The 19,829-nt window shown below is 38.6% G+C and overlaps 1 protein-coding gene across 22 annotated transcripts in view; it reads left to right on the top strand.

The window, feature by feature from the left end:
* MAP4 (microtubule associated protein 4) overlaps positions 1–19,829 on the top strand; it is a 207,249-nt gene that overhangs the window by 92,664 nt on the left and 94,756 nt on the right. For all 22 annotated transcript variants that reach the window (XM_045049603.1, XM_045049578.1, XM_045049566.1 and 19 more), the window contains one exon: positions 6,192–6,260. In XM_045049603.1, the coding sequence (XP_044905538.1) occupies positions 6,192–6,260 (69 nt within the window). The remainder of the gene's footprint in view (positions 1–6,191; positions 6,261–19,829) is intronic.

Here is a 19,829-nt window from a genome sequence, read left to right as displayed (position 1 = left end):
ACAGCTCAGAGCCTGGAGCCTGCTTCGGATTCTGTGTCTCCTTCTCTCTGCCCCTCCCCAACTTGTGCTCTTATCTCTGTCCCTCAAAAATAAATAAATGTTAAAAAAAAAAAGTCTCTTATTTGCTGTATCAACATTGTTTCCCTGAGTGATGTTTATTCTCTTTGAATGCGATGATGCCTTATTCTTTTGGTGATAGTTTCCCTCAGGTATGTGGCATTACTGTCTATTTGAGATTCCTCATGACTTTTTTTTTTTTTACCACCTGCCTCTGACAGGGATACAGCTGTGCTGCCAGGTGGAGTGTGAGGGCTCCCCATTCGTTCTGGAGGTTGGCACAAGGCTGACTGTTGTGGGGTGAGGGAAGGAAAGTATGGGGGAAATGGGGACTGGCCTGGTAGCTTTTAAAAAAAATTTTTTTTTCAACATTTATTTATTTTTGGGACAGAGAGAGACAGAGCATGAACGGGGGAGGGGCAGAGAGGGAGACACAGAATCGGAAACAGGCTCCAGGCTCTGAGCCATCAGCCCAGAGCCTGACGCGGGGCTCGAACTCACGGACCGTGAGATTGTGACCTGGCTGAAGTCGGATGCTTAACTGACTGCGCCACCCAGGTGCCCCTGGCCTGGTAGCTTTTAATGGCGCTCCCATCATGCCTGCTGTCCGAGTGCAGAAGACCTTGCAGTCCTGCTTTCCTGGGCCGTCTTTGGGCTGTGGTTTCTCCTTCAGTGTGATCCCATTTGCTTCAGCTTCTTGGATATTTCTTGTAATTTCTGGTCTACTGGATAGTAACCTTCTTGATTTCTAGGTCTTTTCTTACTTTATTCTTTTGAGCCATCTTTCCTGCCATGTTTAAGTATTTGTGGTAGTATGTTGAGGATGACCTATGAACTTCAGTTGGCTCTCTCTATCCATTCTCTTTTTTAATTTTAAATATGTAATTTTATTTTTTACCAAAATGGGATTGTATTGTACAAAATAATTTTGTGTAGTACAAAATAATTTTATTATTTTGCACATGTAGATTGCTAATTTACAAGTATGTTAATAAATATACTTCTGCAACTTTGTTTTTAATGGTTAAATAGTGTTCTATTATAGAATTCTGTAACTATTAGCTACTTAAAATTTTTTATTTTTTAATTTACATGCAAGTTAGTTAGCATATTGTGCAATAATGATTTCAGGAGTAGAGTCCAGTGATTCATCTCCAGTTTATAACACCCAGTGCTCATCCCAACAAGTGTCTTCCTTAATGCCCCTTGCCCATTTAGCCCATCCCCCCCACCCACAACCCCATCAGCAACCCTCTGTTTGTTCTCCATATTTAAGAGTCTCTTATGTTTTGTCCCCCTCCCTGTTTGCTTCCCTTCCCTTATGTTCATCTGTTTAGTACCTTAAAGTCCTCATATGAGTGAAGTCATATATTTGTTTTTCTCTAATTTTGCTTAGCATAATACACTCTAGTTCTATCTACATTGTTGAAAATGGCAAGATTTCATTCTTTTTGATTGCTGAGTAATAATGCTCCATTGTGTGTATGTATGTATGTATGTATGTGTGTGGGCGTGCGTGTGTGTGTACGTGTGTACACACAAACCACATCTTTATCCATTCATCTGTTGATGGACGTTTGGGCTCTTTTCCCTACTTTGGCTATTTTTGATAGCGCTGCTATAGGCATTGGGGTGCATGTGCCCCTTTGAAACAGCACACCTGTGTCCCTTAGTTAATTACCTAGTAGTTAGTAGTGCAATTACTGGGTCATAGAGTAGTTCTGTTTTTAACTTTTTGAGGAATCTCTATACTGTTTTCCAGAGTGGCTGCACCAGTTTATATTCCCACCAATAGTGTAAAAGAGATCCTCTTTCTCTGCATCCTCACCAACATTTGTTGTTGCCTGAGTTAATTTTAGCCATTCTGACAGGTGTGGGGTGCCATCTCATTGTGGTTTTGATTTGTATTTCTCTGATGATGAGTGATGTTGAGCATTTTTTCCTGTATTGGTTGGCCATCTGGATGTCTTCTTTGGAGAAGTGTCTGTTCATGTCTTTTGCCCATTTCTTCACTGGGTAAGAAATGTTTTTTGGGTGTTGAGTTTGATAAGTTCCTTATGGATTTTTGGATACTAACCCTTTATCTGATGTGTCATTTGCAAATATCTTCTCCCATTCTGTTGGTTTCCTTTTACTTTTGCTGATTGTTTCCTTTGCTGTACAGAAGCTTTTTATCTTGATGAGGTCCCAGTAGTTCATTTTTGCTTTTATTTCCCTTTCGTCTGGAGACATGTTGAGTAAGAAGTTGCTGCAGCTGAGGTCAAAGAGGTTTTTAAAATGTCTGCTTTCTCCTCGAGGATTTTGATGGCTTCCTGTCTTACATTTAGGTCTTTCATCGATTTTGTGTATTTTTGTGTATAGTGTAAGAAAGTGGGTCCAGATTCATTTTTCTACATATTGCTGTCCAGTTTTCCCAGCATCATTTGCTGTAGAGACTGTCTTTATTCCATTGGATATTCTTTCCTGGTTTGTCAAAAATTAGTTGGCCATACATTTGTGGGTCCATTTCTGGGCTCTCTGTTCTGGTCCATTGTCTATCCATTCTTTAAATGTCTATCCATTATTTTTTAAAAAGCTATAGTATTATTATTAGTAGTAGTATTACTATTTTATTAGGTAAACTGTATGCCTAATGTGGGGCTTACTTACAACTTTGAGATCAAGAGTTGCACACTCTACCAAGTGAGCCAGTCAGGCGTCCCTACTCTTAAATTCTTTAATGTGCTCTGGGGCGCCGGGGTAGCTCATTCAGTTAAGTGTCCAACTCTTTGATTTTGGCTCAGGTCATGATCTTGTGGTTGGTGGATTCCAGCCCTGCATCACCTCTCTCTCTCTCTCTCTCTCTCTCTCTCTCTCTCTCTCTCTCTCTCAAAGTAAATAAACTTAAAAAAATTTTTTAAAGTATTATAAAATTCTTTAATGTGCTCAATTAAAACAGGACTTTGTGTCTGTTTAAGTCTTCCTTTTTTTCCTTATCTCTGGTTCCCCATCAGTGGTGTTTGGATATATTCTTTCATAATTTTTCTGATTATTTGTGTGCGCGTGTGTGTTATAATGCTATTATGCCATATTTGCTTTTCTTTTTTTCTTTTAAGTAGGCTTCATGCCCATGATGATGCCCAATGTGGGGCTTGAACTCATGACCTCGAGTTCAAGACCTAAGCTGAGATCAAGAGTCGGATGCTTAACTGACTGAGCCACCCAGGCGACCCTGGTTTAATTTTTTTCTTAATATGGTCTGGCATTTTCCCATATCAGTACATGAAGAGTTACCTCATTTCTTTTAAAATTGCATATTATTTCATAATTTAGTGAATCTGGGGCGCCTGGGTGGCTCAGTCGGTTAAGCGTCCGACTTCGGCTCAGGTCACGATCTCGCGGTCCGTGAGTTCGAGCCCTGCGTCGGGCTCTGTGCTGACCGCTCAGAGCCTGGAGCCTGTTTCGGATTCTGTGTCTCCCTCTCTCTCTCTGACCCTCCTCCGTTCATGCTCTGTCTCTCTCTGTCTCAAAAATAAAAATAAAACGTTAAAAAAAAATTAAAAAAAAATAATTTAGTGAATCTGTCAGTGGGCATTTGTAACTTTTTAAACAATGCCATAGTCAACATCTCATTAACATTCATATTTGTGCACTTTTATGTCTTTCTCTGAACTACGTACCTAAAACGGATTGTTGAGTTAAACAAGTATATCAAAATTTGATAGACTGCCAAGTTGTCTCATAAAAGGTTGTTCCGATTTATATTCGTTGAGTGGTGTATGAGATTACCTGTTTTCTTACACTGTGCCAACACTGGCTATTAAATTGTAAAAAGATTTTATCACTCTCATGACCAGAAGATGGTATTTTTTATAATTTGCATTTTCCTATAATCTGCATTTTATTTTATTTTTTACAATCTGTATTTTAAAATGAGGCAGATTTTTTAAAATATGTGTTCTTTCTTGAGCTAAGAAGAATAAATTTTATAAATGTACTTTGTGAGGGTAAAAGGAAATTTATGCTAAACATGTTCTATCCCATATTTGGCATAAATGTGGGATAGAACATAGTTGGTATCTCTCCGGATAAGTAAAACAGTATATAAAGCCCTAGTATGGTACCTAATGCATGGTGGATATTCAATAAAAGTCTGTTCTCTTTCATTCCTTTATTTTCTTTTTCCTCCAGTTAATTGATAATCTCTTTTTGGTCTGCCTTGTTCTTTAGGTTTTCTGTAGTTGTTCCTCTGTTATCTGAGATAACAGAATGAAAGATATTTTCAATGAGTTTATGTGAAAGATTTCTGCCTTGGATCTGTGGGAGTCAGAAGGTTGGACAGTACAGTTTCTTGTCTTTCAAAGTAAAATCTTGCATTTTATATTTTTGTAGCATACATTCCAGATTTTTACTTGTTTTATGAAAAATATCTCTAGGGGCACCTGGGTGGCTCAGTCGGTTGGGCGTCCGGCTTTGGCTGAAGTCACCATCCTGTGGTTCATGAGTTCGAGCCCCGTGTCGGGTTCTGTGCTGACAGCTTGGAGCCTGGGGCCTGCTTCAGGTTCTCTCTCTCTCCCTCTCTCTCTCTCTCTCTCTCTCTCTCTCTCCCTCCCTCCCTCCCTCCCTCCCTCCCTCCCTCTTCTCTCACTCTGTCTCTCTCTCTCTCTCCCCAAAATAAATAAAGATTAAGAAAAAAAAAGACAAATATCTCTGTTAAGTTCTTGAGAGGGACTCATGGGAAGCTCTTGGGTTGGCAAGCTGACCGCAGAGCTAGATGGGTTGCTGAAGTGTTAGATGTGGTCAAAGCCTTTAAGAAAAGGTTGTACATCCTTATATTCATCTATGTAGTAACGCAATTTTATCCATGATATAGTAGAGCAAAGAAACTAGAATAACCAAAAAAATTTTGGAAAAGACCCACTATAGAGGACTCACATGACCTTTTTGAAATACTGTACAGATTCAGTAATCAAGACAGTGTAGTATTGGAAAAATAGATAGACTTATAGGCCGGTGGAATAGAAGAGAGTCCAGAAATAGATCCACACATAGTATATGTGATTTTACTACAAAAATGCAGTGGCAGTTCAGGGAATAAGGATAGTCTGTTCAACAAATTATACAGGAATAATTAGATGTCCACAGGCAAAAAATACAGATCTAGACCTGTAGCTACACTATATACAAAATTTATCATGTATCATTGGCCTTAATATGGAGCCTAAATTTGAAAACCAGAAGAGTTCTAGAGAAAACGTAGGAGAAAATCCTGTGGCCTTGAGTTAGATAAAGATTTCTTAGATACCTCACTGAAAATATAAGAAAGCATGAGGGAAAAATGAAAAATTCGAGTTCATCAAAATTTAAAGCAAAAGACACAGTTAAGACAATGAAAATACGGGTAAGACACAGTTTGCAAAGCAAAAGACAGTTAAGAGAATGAAAATTCAAGTTATAGACTGGGATAAAATATTTGCAGAATTCATCTGATAAAGGGTCGGTACTTAGAATGTATAAGGAATCCTCAAAACTAAATAATAAGAAAACAACCCAAAGAAAAGTGGTCAAAAAATTTGACCATTCAATTCACTAAAGAAAGGGATGGCAAATAAACATGAAAAGATGCTCAATGTCTTTAGTTATTAGGGAATATGACACAACTATACTCTATCAGAATAAGTAAGATTAAAAAAAAAGTTCTCTGCTTCCAGTAGTGCTACTGGTGACTGTGTAATCCTCACCCTCAGGAGCAACGATGATGCCCTGGACTCTTTGTGTGGGAGTTCCAAATGGTCCTGTGCCCTTGGAGCATTGGATTTGAATCACAGATACAGAATCTGTGGTGCCTAATAGTGGTTCTAATTGAATACAATGGTAATCTTTGACAATTTACAGAACAGAAAGGATTTCAGTTTGCTTATTAGGAAAGGCTCTTCTATAGTGTAGAGTCTGGGTCCCGTAAAAATGAATGACTCCATTGTGTTCTATATTTCTGGGTTTTCTTTTATTGGATCTTTAAATTTTGGACATATATTTATCTGCTTTAAGCTCATGCTATGAAGAGTGACAAAATTCTACCTAGTTAGGTAGTGTGGAGTGTGTTTTTCATACTGCTGTCTGTCACAGTGGCTAATTATTCTTTGTGGTTGTTGCAGGTACGCCATCCTCTAAAGCAACAGGGCTAGCCAACGGTGATCATGGAATGGAAGGGAATGATACTGCGGGTAAGTGGTTCCCCGGATTCCCCAAATGTGGAGGTGAAACAGTCACAGTAAACACCTTGATGAGCTTCTTTGAGGAAGACTGTTAGGGAGGCATGTGAATTATCTCTAAGGGTTTTGTTGTTCTTGTTGGATGTATTCAAATCCAGGGCATCTGCCACATAACATCTCTAACAACAGAAGAAAGAGTGGTATTGAATATTTGTTGTAGTTGTGCCACACAAGAGCTGGATCAATCTTAAAACTACGATTATAGATGCAAACTAATCATCATCAAAATATGTTATATTGTAGGCCTTTGGCCACTACAGCTCTTTACACAGGCTTTTCCCCACTGCACTTAGCTTGCTTGCCATGGCTTAATGTTAGGAAATCTGTGAGCCACAAATTAAAAGTTCTTTCCTTTCTATTTTGCCCTCGGTCTTTTTCTCCCCGCCCTCCCCCCCCCCAACTGTTACTTTTGAAATCTGTCTCTAACTTTAGCTCCAGCCTATTAATTACTAAGGCTTTGATATTCTGTCAGCTGGCACTGAGTTCCTGTGGGTTTCCACCTCATAACTAGCACCAGCTGTCTGACCCCAGAGCAGAATTCTCGAAGAAGTAGCAGGATCCATAGGGATGTACTGTGCAAACCTTCTCTTAGGTAGCCATTATGAGAGTCATGTTGTATTTTTATAAATAATTGCACTTTGCAGTTGTAATCAGACTGACACTGTTGACCCAAATGAATAGACTTCTAATGGTCAAGCAAACTGTTCTTTGCAACAGAGCGTGCCCTTAACTGGGGCATAACATTCGATTCACATTGCTGCATTGGAGGTAAGCACTAGACACATACTGTGTCTGTGTTTCCCTTGTACGCATACCTCAGCCTTGAGAAGACTTTTCTTGAGCCGCCATACGATTTCTGTTTGTAAGGCTTCCAGAAAGCCTCCTCTTAGCAACAGCAATTATTCCAGGATTTATTGTTTATTCTGTGACCTTTCAAAATGTCCTCTCTATCTTTGTACCTCCGATTTATTGATGGCTGGTTTCCATTTGTTGTGAATGTTAGTTTTACCCACTGACATTAACATCCTTATTAGCAGCTCATTAACTTAGAAACTCTTTACTTTAAAAGCTAAAAACAACCAGAAGTGACACCTTATCTTCCAGTTTTGTGAACAGAAATTTTTGTATTTATTTGATAACCTTTGTTGTATTATTGACTGTTTCTGTGCCAGCTTTGAAAGCAGAGTCATCTATGTAGTATAGTTTTAAGGAAACATTTATGGAAATATACCTGTGATTAAAGGAGAAGCTTGAACATGAACTTTTAAAAAAATGTGTAAGTTCAGCTTTCTTTAACAAAGAGGCAGTGCCAGGGGAAGAAAAGGCTTGGAGGGGATTGATTTGATTAGCCAGTTGAAGGAGTGGATGCCATTTTCATCCAGAGAGGAAACAATTATCAAAACTAGAGTAGATTTCTTCCCCAGCAAGATGTCAAGTATGACCAGAAGAGACCCAAACTTTGGGTAGCAATTGCTTCCGATTGCCAACTCTTACTAGCACGGAAAAAATTGAACAGGAAAAACATGCAGCCTGGCCCTTACTGTTTCAAGACTTTTAGTTACCTGGTGGCAGAAAAGAACCCAAGGATTTATGAATTGCCCACTGACATGATGGCAGCCGGTAGAGTATGGTTTGCATACCTGGGAAGATGTGTGTGCTCTGAATTTGACCTTTTGAAAATATGCATGTTTCACTGGGGGGTGGGAATGAGTAGGGAGGGGACAAAGAGTGCATGTTTTTGGAGCATGATGTGACCTCATTCTGATTTGGCCATTACTAACTAGAGCACATAGCTCAGTGCCATTTTGAAAAACTCCCATTTCTGTTTTATTCAGGATGTTGTCTCTAGTCCTAAGAGCAGACCAGCTCCGCTGATAGCATATAAAGGGTGTATGAGCATCTTGCTATGTTGAACTTGCTGTTTACTAATGACCTGTGCTTTTCTGCCCTTTCCTTCCCCTTCCTACTTCTTCCTCCCTTTCTATTTTTCTCCTCCTAGAAGCCTAGCGTGTCTCTCCACACTGGGGCTGCTGCAACACCAGACCAGTGATCTTTCCTAAGCACCGTTACACTTCTAAAACCTGCAGCATTTTGCAGAGCTTTGCTTTTCCTTCCTGGACACGATGTAGAAGAAGCAGAGGGTAGTTCTTCGGGGCCTTTTCTGCTGCTGCCTGAGCAAACCACCTGCTTCCTCTTGTGCTCTGCAGGGCTTGATGGAACCTCCTTTCCCTTTGTGAGCACAGAGTACAAGATGAATCCTTGGGCATCTAATGTCTTTTATTTCTTGTTCTTTTTGAAAACTCATTTTATCATTTCATTCAAATCTCACATTTTTCTTTTTCTTTAAACATTTTGAGTTGGCCTTTTCCATGTGTTTTTTTCAGCTCTTCAGAATGAATCAGGATATTGTAACACCAAATGAGAACGTGTGCTTTCATAAAGGGATTGAGTCCACCAGTACTGCAGTGACCCTCCCTTTTCCTCTCCCTCCCCTCTCCCTCTGTGAGCTTGCTTTTAGGGAAGGGCAGTCTTTCAGGCTTACCTCTAATTCTCTCCACCTTACTAAAATCTGAATAACGATAGCTATTTTAATTTAGAGTAGCTCTGACTAAACTTTGAAAAGTACTTCCTCAAGTTAAATCATCTTTTGTTATTTGTAAGTTGGGCTGAAATTGTTTTTTTATGAAATGACGGTTTATTTGTCTAGAGGCTTAGATTCTCTTGAAAATCTGACAACCTTTTATTGTGTATGAAATTTTATAACCAAAGTTACTTTCATAACATGATCATGAACTATCAAAATAAGAATTGAAAAGTTTAAGAAAGTGGAATCCTGTATAGACTACTGGGATGTTGATACAGAAACAACTTTTTCTGTAAAAACATGAGAATGAAAGTATATCGCAATTCACTGAACAACTACAACCAACTTATCAGGTTTCTAATGACATGGTTTTCAGATTGGATGCAAACTCTGTTCAGGAAGTGTCTTGAATCCCTTTGGTCTCTGGAGAAGCCTTTTTGCAGCATTCCAGGGGGACTGGTGCATCACGTGGGAAGACCTTTACAAATTAGCGTTTATACTCAGTGCGTTCTGAGGATTGTCCCAATGAGACTTTTTTTTTTCCTTTTTAAGTTTATTTTACTTATTCTGAGAGAGAGGGAGAGGGAGAGAATCCCAAACAGGCTCTGCACTGCCAGCACAGAGCCCAATGGGACTTTCTTAAACTTGTTCCTCGTTTTCCCACACTAATAGCTAAAAAATCTAGAACTATTTGGGAAAAGTACTGTGGAGCTTTTCAGATAATAACCTTTGATTGGATTTTTAGCAGAGAGATTTTTAGAGAATATAATACCTGGGCCATGGTTTGAAATCGTAAAGGAGTTCTGGCTTAAGAACCAGAATGTGAAACACTCCAGGTTTCTGTCCTCTAATTGATTATGCAGGTTGTCACAGTCAACCAAATTATTGATTGTTTTGGATTAAGATACGTAATTGGCACTAGATTCTAGGTAGGTTTTGAGATGTACGTTATTTTAGATCCTCTGACACAAAACTACTTTTGAGATGGAAAAACCAGAATATTATGAAAGTTTAAACCGAGTCCCTGCAATGACTTCTGGAATTCAGGAAGCATTCCCTCTTCTGCTCACAAGCAGGAGCTTGCTCCTCTGCCAGGAATTCCTTCTGTGAGTTCTTGGAGAAAAGACACTTAGAAGAAGTACATTTGAGGGAAGTTGCTTATGCTTACCTCTGAAGCAGTTAATAAAATATAAAACTCTTAACTGTAGGAGAGCACCCATCAGATAAAACCTAGCACTTGCCCTTTGGTGTGCATTTAGTTTTCAGTATGTGTTTTGGTTTTCTGTGTTTGTTTTGGTTTTGGTTTTTTGGCTAGGAACTTTGCAAAACTGGCAGTGCTAACTTTTAAGGATCAACTGTGACCTTTTTCTAACTGTTCTAACCAGTCCCTACAGCTTGTGCAAGTGACAGGTGGCCGGAGAAGCCCAGGGCCACCCTACTGTGGCAGTGGTTGAAGGGACACACTCACACTCCATTGCTGACACTGATTTATTCCATTTTGGTTTCCATTTTGCTTTGTTTTTGTTTGACTCTTTTTCCCCAAATATGTTTTTTTATTTATGGAATTGAAAGTTTCCACTAATGACAGCTAAAATTCCATGTACATTGTTAGCTCTGTTTCTCTTGGATGTTTCATGTTGCTTCAGTATAGCTTTGTACAAAGTAGCCAGTTCTGTAAGGATATGCTGTGTTGTCATCATGGGCATACCTGAGTGTGAGGTTACCAGACTGGTCAGGTTGTTCTATTGAAATATGTTTCTTATTTGTAATCTTTCTCTCTCTTTTTTTTCTTCTTTCGCCCAATGTTGAAGATGTAGAACTTTGTTTATAAATAACATTTTATATAACCTCATTCATGCACCTGAGTTTATACTTTTTGTGACTTTAGACTATAACAGTTTGTATTTGGGGACATTTTAATGTGATCATTGTGCTAATAAATAAATTACACTAATAAACATCTTACATTAACACCTTACAGACTGGATTTGGTTGGAGTCTTAATTACTGAAGTATGATGTGACTAAGACATGAGTTTGGCAAATAAAGACTTGAGGAGTGAATTCTCAGTCTAAGCTTCTGATCCCACCCATAATAATTTCATAGTTGTATGGGCATTTTACTCTTTGCCAGACATTTTCATTTTCACTTACGTATCTTTGATTCTCAGAATAACTCCTTTTCATCCAGAATCTGTATTAGGTAAGCCCAAATGACTGATATTTTATGGTATCTGGTGAGAAAAACAGTTGGCAGAGTGGCAACATGCAGTTAATCCAAAAGAGTTTCATGGCATATCAATTATTGTTCAATACCTTCTAAGACTACATGTGTGCGCTTAGTTTAGTCCAGTTAAAATTCAGGTTCACAGTCTTCCTAAAATGCCTTCTGAATTATCATTTGAAACTGTTACATTCAATGACATTTTAATTTTGTAACTTTATTATTTGATGATCTCTAGTATGCTGCTTCTGGGAAGAAGTCAACAGAATGCCCAGTTCCCTACCCATTTCTGGGTTACTGTTTCTTTACAGTAGGTAGATTTGCAAATGCAATATGTTGACTGAACTAAGATATTGAAAAGATTCTATGCCAAAGGTAATTTGCATGGTGTAAAGAACATTTTTCAGCTTGGCACATTGTTTACTAAGAAAGTTCAATTTAATGTCCTTAGGTTTCCCTGTGTGTGTGTGTGTGTGTGTGTGTGTGTGTGTGTGTGTGAGAGAGAGAGAGAGAGAGAGAGAGAGAGAGAGAGAGAGAGCGCACCTACATGAGCAAGTGGGGAGGGGGTCAGAGGATCTGAAGTGGGCTTTTTGCTGACAGCAGATCGCCTGATACAGAATTCGAACTCACGAACCGTGAGATCATGACCTGAGCCAAAGTCGTATGTTTAACTAATTGCCCCCCGACCCCGGTTTTTTAAGATTTTATTTTTAAGTGATCTCTACACTTAGCATAGGGTTTGAACTCACAACCCCAAGATCAGGAGCTCCACCGACTGAGCCAGCCAGGCTCCTGCTTAGATTTTCTTTTATTAAGAGGGCTTAACAATCTATTCTTATGTTTAAAGCACAAGAATTTAAACACTATAAATAATAATTCATAGTCCTGACTAACTTCTTATAAGTATGCTAGGATTAAAGGTTTTGGTGATCAGGACAATTCTTAGATCTTACTAGTGTATTCATTTTGATGAAAGTGAGATGAAATCTGGCTACTGTTGGATTCTTCCCCCTTGTAGACCTGATAATACATTGGAGCTGGAAGCCTAGAGAGGGTTCTGGACAAAGACATAGAACTGGTGGGGCAGGCACAGAATGTCAGCTTCATTTCTAAGTCACATGTAAGAGTGGATTATCCTCAATTTTATATTGATGCTGTTTCTGTTACAGTGAAAGCTTAACAAGACTTAATCACAAATTATTTGTGGAATAAATGTCTGTGCTACCATGGAGGCTAAGCTAGATGCAGTACACTAAGTCCTCCACAAATGGCAGTGTTACTGGTGGTTTCCATTATGAACAGGCTAGGTGGCTTTTTAGTGTGAGAACTGTTCTGAATGTGATGTGATATCCGGTCATATCAACAGGGGAAGATGAAACTGCTTTGTTGGAATGTCCTGGCACAAATGATGTCCTAGGGGTTTCATCACTGTCTCCTGTAGCATCAGATAGAATGCAAGGAATTTAGCATTAGAAAAATTCTCAGGAACCATAAAGGTGAAATCTTAGCAGAAAAATAAATCTGTAATGTTAGAATTTCTGAGCAGCTATTGTAACCAACCTCTAAGTTGGCATTATAACTTATAAATGAAGCCCAAACATAAAGCTGCACAATGTGTTCCTAGATATAGACATGGCAAGACCTCCTTTTCTCTGCCTCATCCCCAAATCCTGGAAACAAAAGTTTAATTACTTTCTTTCATTTTCCAGATACAAATTGCATGTTGGAGACACATCAGTAAAATACAAACGCCTAATGTTTCTTAAAGTTTTTTTGCTTCATGGTTTTCTGATAAAGATGTAGAACTTCTCAGAAAACTCCACATATACCCATTAATACAACATGTTACATTCACTTTTAGGGTATTGAGGACTCCCTTGAAACCAGCTCATGCACTGAGCATTTCATTGTACAGTGAGCCATTCGATTTCAGTTTCTTTTGCAACTTGGTATTGAATAAGACCAAATAGCTTCTTCCTGAGGTTTTCGTGAATCCATTATTCTGATATGCTTTTTATAAAAAAAAAAAATTTTTTTTTCCAACGTTTGTTTATTTTTGCGACAGAGAGAGACAGAGCATGAACGGGGGAGGGGCAGAGAGAGAGGGAGACAGAATGGGAAACAGGCTCCAGGCTCTGAGCCATCAGCCCAGAGCCTGACGCGGGGCTCGAACTCACGGACCGCGAGATCGTGACCTGGCTGAAGTCGGACGCTTAACCGACTGCGCCACCCAGGCGCCCCAAAAAAAATTTTTTTTAAAGAAAATTTTACAAACCTTTGTGTCAAGGGCTGACTTTCAGTAGATCACAGCGAGGGAGCTGCTCTGCTACGTATACAACCCCGACCCAGAAGTAGGTCGTCTGCTCTGACATACTTAAAAAAAAAAATTTTTTTTTTACATTTATTTATTTTTGAGAGACAGAGAGAGAGCACAAGCGGGGGATGGGCAGAGAGGGAAGGAGACACAGAATGCAAAGCAGGCTACAGGCTCTGAGCTGTCAGCACAGAGCCTGACTCAAGGCTGGAACCCACAAACCATGAGATCATGACCTGAACCGAGGTCGGAAGCTCAACTGTCTGAGCCACCCAGGTGCCCCTCTGATATACTTTTTATTTTTTATTTTATTTTATTATTATTATTTTTTAATTTTTTAACGTTTATTTATTTTTGAGACAGAGAGAGACAGGGCATGAACGGGGGAGGGGCAGAGAGAGAGGGAGACAGAATCAGAAGCGGGCTCCAGGCTCTGAGCCATCAGCCCAGAGCCCGACGTGGGGCTCGAACTCACGGACCGCGAGATCGTGACCCGGGCCGAAGTCGGACGCTCAACCGACTGAGCCACCCAGGCGCCCCTCTGATATACTTTTTAAACCATAACTCTGTTTATATAATTTGCTTCTTTTTGTGGAATGAAACTCTACCTTATGACAACAGGCATATGTAGGTATAGAATATTTTTCTTTTATTTGTAATTTCATAAGTAATATACGAGTACATTCTCCTTTCTTATAAAATGAAAGCATTATAGATCCAGCCATACTGTATCAGAGACCAGAGGATTTTTGCTCAAAGAACTAATATTCACACACAGCTTCTGTAAATTGATCTTGTATTTTTACCTGAATGTAGACTTGAACAGATTTTTCTGATACATCTCATGAATGATAAGGATAACTGTCCTCTGTATAGCATATTGGAGTTTATTAACTCTTTCAAATGTATAACAGTATATCCATTTTTCATTTGAAGAAGTTGAAGTTAGGTTAATGATAGAACTCAAACTCAAACGTAGGCTGATGAGCCCTATGCTCTTTCTAACACAGCCTGTCATATCACAGTGGGTCTTCTAAGTGCTAACGAAGTTCACAAAGGTAGTTGGAAGGAACGGACCTTTCAAGGCCTGTTTTTTTTTTTTTTTTTAACTTTGTGTGTGTATGTATGTATGTATGTATGTGTGTATTTAGAGATGGTGAGGGAGGGAGGGACAGAGAGAGAGAAAGAGAAAGAGAAACAGAAATCCCAAGCAGGATCCTTACTGTCAGTGCAGAGCCCGATGTGGGCTCAAACCCACGAATTGTGAGATCATGACCTGAGCCGAAATCAAGAGCCAGGAACTTAACCGACTGAGCCACCCAGACGCCTCTAAAGGCCTGTTTTAAAGGCCTTTTTTAGTCTCTACTTTCTGGGAGAAAATCCAGGCTGAGGCAAGGGCTTTGTGTGTAGGTAGTTTATTTTGAGAAGTGATCCCATGGAAAAAAAGAGGAGACCAGGAAAAGTGAAATTGGAAAGAGGACAAGCCGATATGAAGAAGTATCACTAACTTAGTCACTTCTGTGGACAAAGGGGCCTTAATCCTGTGCCATCTCTCAGTTAACTGTTGTACTTCTGGGTTTGCACTTGTGCAGGGCCAGACTGCAGATGACTCGTCTCTGGCATCAAGATGATGTGAGGCAGAAAACTCTGGTTTGGTTGAAATAAAGTGCAGTCAAATCACACCTACATGCACCTGGATGCTGCAGTTATAGGTGGAGTGAAAGATGGACTTTTAAGGAGGATTGGGTACAAGAGGTGTCCAGTTAACCCAATAGATTAATTCAACAAAAGGTTTATCTGCTTATGCCTTATTATAAGGAATAAGGTCCTTGAATTCTATAGAAGGAAATTTGAAGGAATTTCATCTATGGAACTAATTTCCCAAGCCTAATTGTTAGAAACTATATAACTAATTATATAAGTTACAAAAATTATTTCAGGAATTTCCAATCTTAGTGTTTTCTTCTTGAATCAGTTTCAGTAGTAACTGCCTTTTAAGGAATTTGTCCATTTCATCTGTAGTTTGTTGTTGTGCCATTGTTTCTAATTTTTGCTTATAAACCCTTTTATTTCTGCAAGATTGGTGTTGATATCTCCTCTTTCATTTCCGAGTTTAGTAATTTGAGTCATATCTCTTTTACTGATCAGTCCAGTTACAAAAGTGTCAAATTTTGTTGATCTTTTCAAAGTATCAACTTTTGGTTTTGTTGTGTTTTCTGTGTACTTTCTTCTTTGTTTCATTTATTTCCAGTCTCGTTTGTATTATTTCCTTTCCTCTACTTGCTTTGCATTTAGTTTGCTTTTCTTCTAGCTTCTTAAGGTGTAAAGTTATGTTACTGATTTGTGATTTTTTTTTACCCCCCCTTTAATGTAAGTACTTATAGCTATAAATTTCCCTCTGAGCACTGCTTTAGCTGCATCTCCTAAGTTTTGGTGTGTTATGTTTTCATTTTCATTGGTCTTATTTTCTAATTTCCTTTATGACTTCTTTGACCTATTGGTAATTTAAGAGTATGTTGTTAATTTCCACATGTCTATGAATTTCCCAAACTGCTTTCTGTTGTCATTTCCTAATTTCATTCCATTGTAGTTGGAGAACATATTTTGTATTATTTCAGTGCTTTTAAATATATTCAGGCTTGTTTTATGGCCTAACATATGGTCTGTCCTAGAAAATGTTCCATGTGTACTTGAGAAGAATGTATATTCTGCTGTTGTTGCATGGAGTGTTCTAAAAAATGTCTGTTAGATCTAGTTGGTTTATAGTGTTGTTCAGGTCCTCTATTCCTATTCTGTCTAGTTCCATTAATTATTGAAAGTGGGGTATAGTTCAATGGTTGAACTATCTTCTCAGTTTGGTTAGTTTTGATTCATATATCATCTATTCATATATATTCATATATGTAAAATATATATTCACATATTTTAGGACTCTTATCCTAATGTTTTAAAGGAGAAGTTTGATAATATAATTAACTCATATGATTTTTACATTGCTCACAGATTAATTCCTTTGAAAAATTCTAGAGTGTGGATAAAAGGATGTATACAGATGATTACTACAACCATGAGCCTCTAGAAGCTTCTAAAGCAGCAGTGAAATGTCAGTCACTGGTAGGAAGATTTAAAGTGCTTTTTCAAAAGATGACTTTTTTTTCTTTCAAAATCCAACCACTTTTTTTTTTTTTGGTAGAAATAGAAAAATGTAACCTAAAATTCATGTAGAATCTCAAAGGACCCTAAATAGCCAAAACAATCTTGAAAAAGATAAAGTTGGACGTTTCATACTTCTTGATTTCAGAACTTAATTGCAGTGTTACAGTAATCTAGGTCCTAGCCTAGACCAAAATAGACATATAGACCAAGGAATACAATAAAGAGCCCAGAAATAAATCCTTGCAAATATGGTCAAATGATTTTAAACAAGAATGCTAAGACCATTCAATGGGAAAAGATAGTCGGCATTAGGACAACTGGATACCTACACGCAAAAGAGTGACACTGGACTCTTACTTTATACCAAATGCAAAAATTAACTTAAAATGCATGAAAGACCTAAATATAAGAGCTGAAACCATAAAACTCTTAGAAGAAAACATGGGGCAGAAACTTGATGACGTTGGATTTGGCAATGATTTCTTGGATGTGACACCAAAACATACCACAAAAGTAAAAATAGATAAGTTAGACCCCATAAAAATTAAAAACTATTGTGCATCAGAGGATTCTATCAGTAGAAGGCAGCCCATAGAATGGGAGAATGTATTCGTAAAACATATCTGAACAAGAGATTAATATCCAGAATATATAAAACACTCCTACAGCTCAACAACATAAAAACAAGATTAAAATGCATAAGGGATGTGAATAGACAGTTCCCCAAAGAAAATCTACAAATAGCAATAAGCACATGAAGAGATGCTCAACATCACTAATCATTAGGAAAATGCAAATGAAAACCACAGTGAGATACCACTTCACACCCATTAGGATGGCTATTATCCAAAAAATCCAAACAAACAGAAAATAACAAGTGTTGGTAAGGATGTGGAAAAATGAACTCTTGTGCACGATTGGTAGGAATGTAAAATGGTGTGACCACAATGGGAAGTGGATTCGTAGTTTTATAAAAAATTAGAAATAGAATTACTGAATGATCTAGCAATCCCACTTCTGAGTCTATGCCCAAAAGGATTGAAAGCAGAGACTCAACATAGTAGCATTATTCACAATAGCCAAAAGGTAGAAGCAACCTGTATGCTCACTGATGGATAGATGGATAGTTGGATGGATGAATAAAATGCATTATATACATACAATGGAGTGATATTCAGCCTTAAAAAAGGAAGAAAAGTCTGATACATGCTCCAGCACGGATGCACCTTAAAGACATTGTACTAAGTGAAATAAGCCAGTTAAAAAAAAACAAATACTGATTCCACTTATATGATTACTCTTACATGAGGTTCCATATATAAATAGTCAAATTCATAGAGGCAGAATTGGGTAGAGTTTCAGTTTTGCAAGATGAAAAAAGCTCTGAAGATGGATGGTGGTGATGTTTGCATAACATTATGAATGTACTTAATGCTACTGAACTGTATACTTAAAAATGGTAAAAAAAAAAAAAAAAAGGTAAAGATAAATAAGCTAGCTCAGTGAAAAAGATGATTTTCAAATTAACCATCATGTACACTACAGACCTCTCTAGAATTACAGTAATGCTTTATTATTAGCTGTCTTGTGGCTTTTTTTTTTCATTTGTACAGTTGCAGAGAATAATACACAAATATGTAAACATTACTTAAATGTTAAAGAGTTACAAGGAACATTTGGTAAGAACAGGTGTGTAATAATGGTTAAATACCATGAGGAGGTTGGATGAGAACTAGTGAAATTTGAAATTAGAGCTTAAAATCTTCATTTGGATATAAAGTTGCCACCTCATTTGAGGTGTGGTAAACTGAACTGATCCCCACTCCCCCACCCCCCCCACCCCCGCCCAAATCAAAACAAAAACCTGCTTCTCCATTCATTAAATGGAAATATAATGTTCTCTTAGTTGCCTAAACGTTTGCGACTCTTTATCTTGTACCCCACATCTAATTTGGCAGAAAAATGGACCCGTGAGGTGCCTGGGTGACTCCGTAGGTTAAGTGTCTGACTCTTGATCTTGGCTGAGGTCATGATCTCACAGTTTCATGAGTTTGAGCCCCATGTCAGGTTCTGCGCCGACAGCACAGAGCCTGCTTGGGATTCTCTCTCTCCGTCTCTGCCCCTCCCCACTCATGCTCTGTCTCCCTCAAAATAAGTGAATAAACTTTAAAAAAAATTTTTTTAAAAAGAAAAGAAAAATCTACCTGGAACCTGACTACTTCTCACCACCTCCACTGCATTTTCCCTGATTGGAGCCACCCTCTCTCACCTTGACTACTGTAATAACCTCCCAAATTAGTCTTGCACCTTCCATTTGTTTGCTCCCTGTAGTGTATTCTCTTGTTACTCTTTTGCTTAAAACCCTTCCAATGGTTTCCCGTCTCAAGGTAAAAGCCAGAGTCCTTACCAGTCACCGCAAGGCTTTACGATACCCCGCCAACCCTCCCCTTTGCTAACTTTGCTTCATTGCTGTTCTTAGTACTGTAACTGAAGAAACCAGGTGGGCCTTTATCTTGAGCTCTGAGCCCTGGCTGTTTTCTCTTGATTGTTCTTCCCCTCAGATATACTCATAGTTCTCTGTATACCTTTTCAGTGAGGCCTTCTCTATTCTAAAATTGTACCTCTTCCATTTTTTTCTCCCGACTTCTCTGCTTTCACTTTTTTCATGGTACCTGTCACTTATAATTTGTACAGTTTAATTATTTATCTTGTTTATTCTCTGACTTTCCCCACTAGAAGATAAATATTATGACAGGGATAGGGTTTCTGTTTTGGTCATTGATGGGGCCCAGCACCTAGAACATGTCTGGCACATGGTACGTGCTCAGCAGTTATTGTATGCACCATCTTGTTGAATGTGTAATGAAACAAACAGACAAACAAACAAAAAGCAACTCTGAAGGAAAGAAACGTGATTCTGAGAAGGTCTGTCCCAAATTGGCAATCGTATTTGTACTGAGATGGAAAGGAAGTAAAGTAGGTGAAGGCGTGGAGGTTGGAAGGGTGCACTGATTGAGGCACTGATTAAAGCAGAGAGAAGAGCTAGCGTGCTCTCTCTCTCTCTCTCTCTCTCTCTCTCTGTCTGTCTTTAATGTTTATTTATTTTGAGAGAGAGAGAGCAGGGGAGGGGCAGAGAGAGGGAGAGAGAGAACCCAAAGCAGTCTCTGTACTGCCAGCTTGAACCCACAAACCATGAGATAATGACCTGAGCTGAAATCAAGAGTCGGACGGTCCCCCCAGAAGA

Source organism: Felis catus, chromosome A2 (genome assembly GCF_018350175.1).
Source record: "Felis catus isolate Fca126 chromosome A2, F.catus_Fca126_mat1.0, whole genome shotgun sequence".
NCBI classification, from domain to species: Eukaryota; Metazoa; Chordata; class Mammalia; order Carnivora; family Felidae; genus Felis; species Felis catus.
Note: the sequence above shows the minus strand (reverse complement) of the source record. Positions and strands in the feature narration are given on the sequence as shown.